Source organism: Trachemys scripta, chromosome 5 (assembly GCF_013100865.1).
Source record: "Trachemys scripta elegans isolate TJP31775 chromosome 5, CAS_Tse_1.0, whole genome shotgun sequence".
Lineage (NCBI taxonomy): Eukaryota > Metazoa > Chordata > Testudines > Emydidae > Trachemys > Trachemys scripta.
In genome coordinates this window covers 12,489,909-12,495,908 of record NC_048302.1, presented here as the reverse complement: position 1 = coordinate 12,495,908, position 6,000 = coordinate 12,489,909, and the positions used below count along the sequence as shown (strand labels likewise).

General features: G+C 49.4%; 1 protein-coding gene across 3 annotated transcripts in view; it reads left to right on the top strand.

Moving 5' to 3' along the window:
* The first annotated feature begins 1,163 nt into the window (after positions 1 to 1,163).
* Positions 1,164 to 6,000, top strand: part of RUFY3 (RUN and FYVE domain containing 3) — an 83,811-nt gene continuing 78,974 nt past the window's right edge. For all 3 annotated transcript variants that reach the window (XR_004645903.1, XM_034772138.1, XM_034772140.1), the window contains exon 1: positions 1,164 to 1,506. Coding sequence is in view for 2 of the 3 variants with exons in the window: in XM_034772138.1 (XP_034628029.1) it covers positions 1,179 to 1,506 (328 nt within the window). In the remaining variant the exon portion in view is untranslated. The remainder of the gene's footprint in view (positions 1,507 to 6,000) is intronic.

Here is a 6,000-nt window from a genome sequence, read left to right as displayed (position 1 = left end):
GTCATGTTTATAGTTCTTCTGTTGTAATTTGAATGTTTGATACTGTTTTAGGAAGGAAATTATAAATACTAATGTGCTTGGAAAACAAAAAGTGCTATATATGTGCATTATATATAAGTATTATTCAATATTGTGTATCTGCCAAGAAAAATGGAGAAGCAAAGACAAAATAGCTATCAGACATGGTGTCACATACTACACATACTATATTGACAGAGAGAGAGAGGTACAGCAAACTCTTGTACAGTCATTTTACAAATGTACATATTTAGGAGGAAAACAGCACCTGATACATTCTGCTGTAGTAAACTAAATCAAAATAACTATGCTGGAAATCATATTTGAAAGATGAATGGCGAGCTTCTAACGATAAAATAAGATCTATGTATACGTGTTAATTAATACTACTTAGTGTGTGCAGGACAACTTTATTTAATAAAGCAACTTGGACAAATTGCCCTCCCCCCCCCCCCCCAAACTTCCAGCATGAAATCACACAATGAAGAAGTTAAAGGATAGAAGAGGGAAAAATACAGGCCAGTGAGAAATCTGGATCTTTACAGCGCCAAGGGGGGAGGGAGAGAAACTGGACACTAACGAGTGAGCGACCAAGTGTGCAGAGGTGTCAGTGGGGCTGGGAGCCCCCCAGGAGAGACTTTCTAACGCTCTGTGCTGGGGTGCACAGAGGGGACAGTGTGTGTGTGTGTGTGTGGGGGGGGTGTTCAGACACCTTCAGTGGCTGAATGTGCTGGGCAGATGGGAAGGTGAACCCTCCTTAGAGTTGTACCCCTCAGGGGCTGGGGTGCATGGAGGGGATAGTGTGTTGGGGGGGGTTAATAGTTCACAGCCTCAGGCGCTGGGGTGGTTGTGCGGACGGTAGTGTGGGTGAGGGTCCAGCCCCTGGGGAGTGGGGTGCATAGAGGAGACGGTGGGGGGGGGGGGCTGTCAAGGTTGAATTAACCCCTGCAGGGGGGTGTCAGGGCGCGTGGCAAGGGGCCGAGGGGCGGTGCTGGGGTCTAACCCCGGGGATGGGGGGTGGGTTACTGTGGGTGAGCTGAGCTGGGGGTGGGTCCCTGGGGGCGGGGCGAGGCTCCAGGCGGACGGGCCGGGCCGGGCCGGGCCGGGCCGGGCCGGCGAGCTGCGGGCGGGGCGGCCGTTCCGGGGCGGGGCCGGTGTCCATGGCGGAGGCGGACTCGCGGCAGCCGCTGCGCCCCCAGCTCGGCGGGGAAAGTTGCCCGGACGGAGCCGGCGCGGCGCGGCCCCCCACCATGGAGCAGCGGGGTGGGCGCAGCCCCTCGGCCGGGGCGCTGGAGGCCGCGGACGGGGAAGCGGCGGCGGAGGAGGCGCCCCCCGAGTCTCCCCCCTATTTCCTGCTCTATCCGGGCCCCCGAGGCGCCGGGCTGCCGCCGCAGAGCGTGTGGAGCCCCCCCGGCGGCGCCGCCGCCCTGCCCGTGCTGCTGCTGAGCTCCCCGGGGCCCGCGTCGGGACAGGACAGGGCCGGCCCCCGTGAGTAGCCGCCACCTCCCCGCGCACCCCCACACCGCACCCCGGTCTGCCCGGTGCCCTGCCCTTCCCCGGCATTGCTCCTCTCTACTGCCTCGGAGTCGCCTCCCCGCACTTCAGCAGCTCCAGCTCCCTTACACGGGGATTCCCTGATCCCCTCTCACCCCCAACCCCAATTCTCGTCCCCAGCTTCTCTCCTCCTCAAACACCCCTGGGCTTGAACTTGGGTCTTGAGGGTGGTTGCAGCTGCAGAGCCTTCCTTCCCCCTTCTTCCCTTAGGCTGACTGGCTCCCTTTCAATAAGTGGGTTTCCCAAACAGCATCCCCTGGGCCTGTGATAAACCCCTGGGGCATGGGGAGGTAAGTGTCAGAGAGAGAGAGATAAGAGGCAAGGAGGTTTGGGGTTCCCCTTAAACGGAAAACTAGTTTTATTGCCAAGGAAGGAGGTAACACAACTGGCCAAGGTAACTTCTATTAAGCTGCGCTCTGGTGGGAATGTTTGTACTTTGTTTCTGAAAAATATATTGACTAGATCTATAATATAGCATGGTGGGCTGACTACGGTACTTTGTAATTAGAAGAGGAGAGAGCTGCACTTCTGTAAATTGTTTTTGATGTATCACTTTGATTCATTCCATTCAAATTTGTATGAACCCTAGGGATCAGTCATTTCTGGCAGGGAAGAGTTAGCAGTATCCAGAGAGTAATGACTCCATTGGATATGGGGAAATCACACCAAAACTCCTTTGAATTTGGTGGCAGAATCTTCAGAAGAGGGGGGTGTATAGCGCTCCCGCCATCATATCACTGGCATCACCCCAACAGGAGAGTGAAGTGTATGTATCTCAGCTGAAGGCGGGAGACAGGTGGGGCCTCGAAAGTTGTGGAAGATACATTGGAAGGAGATGCGTGAAATGCTCATCCAGAAACTCAGCTACCACATTCAAAATAATCACAAGCCTTGCTGTCCACCTCACTCCACTCCACTCTGCTTGTTTTGGGGAAGGAGCTCTCAGTCCTTTGAAGTTTAATTGGGTAGCTACACTGCCATGCTTGGAGTAGAGGATGGGTATGGGTTCTCAGGGACAGGCTGGCTTTGACTGCCCACCTCCTGCCAGTGTGTCCTAAAGCAAATTGGTATTATATAGGGTGTTTTTCTCCACTTGACAAGGTTTTGTAACTGTGTGGGGTTATTTTGCAGTCTGTTTGTGACAGGGGATAGGTTATTTGTGGTGTTTTAGCAAAGGCTGGTTATAGGATGGAAGTGTCTAACCTGCTCTATTGCAAGCATGCGGTGTTTACAAAAAGGAGTTTAGCATACTCCAAGGTTTTCTTGTTAATATGTAGTATTTTATATATTGCTTTTAATCTTCAAAGTGTCTTGCAAATGCTAATTTTTACAACACCCTTTTGAGTGGGTCTCTATTGCTCAAATGGGGAAACCGAGGCAGGGAGCTTAATGGGTTTGCCCAAGCCTGAGGGAGTCAAAGCCAGTATAAGAACTCAAGAGTACTCTCCTCTCTTCCTAGGTGTTGCTCTGCAACAGCTGTTGGTAATACAGAAGTCTTTGGAAGAAGCCTAGTAAAAAAAACACACACATTTTTTATATATATGGTGCACTGTGCTTCTCTACCTGCATGGTGATAGCTGCTTATGTGATAACCTGTGTCAAGAGTTGGATTCCTGCTCACTGACTGAGACACTGATGTAGTGACATAATGGGAAGTAAAGCAAAGAGGAAATATAAATTGTTCCCATGGTGCTGCTTGTCTGCTTCTCCTGGGTCAAACTTGCATGCAGGTCAGCATTCTTCATCCTCGCTCTCATTCTCACTTTCTGCATCACAGGCAGTAGCAACACTTGCTCATTCACTGTCTGGGCAATAGCAGCAAACTTTTCTGCAAGTCTCACTTCTTTGGAATTAACAATAAACCAGTGTTTACATTTTTTTTCTGGAGGTATTTGCTTTACGTTTCAGTTCGGGGACTAGCCTTACTTACCTGCAGACTCTGTGGCCTGAGAGGCTTCGCAGCTTCTTAAGGTATCCCTGAGTAGTTATAATTATTATTATTATTATAGTAGTAGTACAGTGCTCTGTGAGGTCGGTGTGTTTATTGATGGGGTGGTCTATAAAGATGTTGCAGAAATGCCGTGAGTGGTGGGTCTGGCTTTCATAAAACGATTCACACGTGCTTTCTTATCTTTCTAGCGTTAAATAAAAGTTTTGTTTGTCCTCTCCTGAGCTGGGAAAGGATGTGTGCCAAAACATTCCAAACGTAAAAATCCCAAAGTCAACATTCAGGTTCCCCAGCCAGGTTTCCTCCCCCCCCCCCAGTGTGCTGTGCTGGCGTAGGAAGCTTAACTGCCCCAGCCGGTTCAGGAGGCCAGTAGTTTGCAGTGTTTGATTTACACCCTCCCCAAATTTAGAAGAGCTGTTTTTATCTGGTCCTGATTAGCCCAGACTCTGCTTTCCTCATCAAGCCTCACCTATGCTTTCAGGATTAAACCAGGGCAGTTAGTCCCTGTCTCTTTCCACCATTTGTTGTTAAGACCACCCAGGTGTCAGGACCCTCTGGTGCTCATTTGTTTCCCGAAAGAAAGTGAGAAAAGAACTCAGAGAGAGGCTTCAGCATAAATATATATAAAGCAGAGAGAGGAAAGAAAAGAAAAAGATGATCTTTCATAAGCTATTCATATCAAAATCATACCACATGCAACATAAGTTTTATAGACTACAGAAACCTCCCCTAACATATATACCCCACAAGGCAGCAGGCCATTCTATCCCAGAAGACCTTGGTGTTGATAATAGGGGAGTCCATATGTGGTGAGTTCCAGCCTTGTTTCACTGAGACTTTTTAAATCTTTCTTTTTCATATTATCATGGCTTGAGGCAGCCCCTGCATCAGACAATATTTTTATGCCTTATGATCCTACACCACCAGAATTGAAGTTTTTGCTTGTGTGTGTGGTTCTCCTGGGTTCCCTAACCTTTGCTATCACCATCATTTTAAAAAAATAAGGTAAACTAAGGAGTAGTAAGATTACTTCCGTATTTTGCATTTACAGTGCTTTTCAGTCAAGAATCTAAAAGCACTCTGTAAATCTTAATCCCTCCAGCACAGCAGTAAAGGGAGAGAAGAGATTTAAGTACAACTAATGGGAAGGGTATTTCCTGGCAGTTAATGATTATGGGAGTTGAGGGATTGAGGTGTATAAAGGGCCCTTTTCCCAGCAATTAATGATCAGCTAGGTTATGCCTGACATGGAGATAATGATTGTTATAAACAAGAAAATAAGTACATTCTGCTGACATGTAGTTTGTCATGGATATGGCATTCTATGTACATTATAAGGCTGTTACTCGTAAATGACCAGTACACAAATCATCAGAAAAAACGTACATTTAATTCTTGGTGTTCATATTATATTTAACTGTTCTTTCATATAGTAGTCTATTGGTGGGAGGAAATGGTTTTTACTTTATAGTGAGATGTGTACTAATGAAGGGGGAACTTTATACTGGTCTACAGTCAAGCTGGAAATTGAGATAGCCAGTAGCTTTGTAAATTTCATGAGGGAATGGTGTAATATAGTGGTTTTCAACCTGTGGTCCACGTACCCCTGAAGGTCTGCAGACTATGTCTAAGGGGTGCACGAAAGGTTGTCATTATGATACAACAGTGGTTTTCAAACTGTCAAATTTCCAAAAGGGTCTGCACCTCCATTTGAAATTTTTAGGGGTCTGCAAATGAAAAAAGGTTGAATAGAAGAGGGAAGGATGTAGATAGTGTATTTTAGCAACTGAAGAAAGTGAATTATATACATTGAGATGAAGGGGTACTTCCACATTTGAGCTGAGAATTGAGTCGCAGCTGAAGTCGACATGCCTATGCTACTCTACTTGAGCTAGTGCCATGGGCAGTGGGTGAACCCCCCACTTTGGGGAGGCTAGCCCATTGGCTGCACCCCCTTCTGCCTGAGGCCCCGCCCCCCAAGTCCCGAACACACACACCCCATAACAGGAGGAGCCCTAAGGGCCTCCGCCCTGCGACTGGAGGAGCCCCAGCCTACCCACCCCAGCCACACCTGGCCATCCCTGAGCGCCAGTCTGGTCCCAGCCACATGGGTTGAACCACCACCACACGCCCCAGCCATGCCGGGTGGCATCGCCGAGCCCCAAGTCGAGGTGACCACCGGACCCCCACCTGGCCAGCCCCAGCACATGACTGAGCCGCCTCACTCCCCCACCAGACCCTCCCACCCACTGCTGGCTCGTCGCATTCCCTCCTCACTCCCCCACTCCCGAGGAGGAGGGACACAGCGAGCTGTGGCAGGCAGGCAGCAGCAGACGGTGGGGGCCTCAGGAAAGGGGCAGGGCCACCACGGCCCAGGTGTTAGCCTTCCCTGGTCTATTAGACCTGCCACCCATGGCTAGAGCCTAAAAATAGCTGCGTGTCCGTGAAAGCACAGATGACCGCTTGGGCTAGCAGTTCCG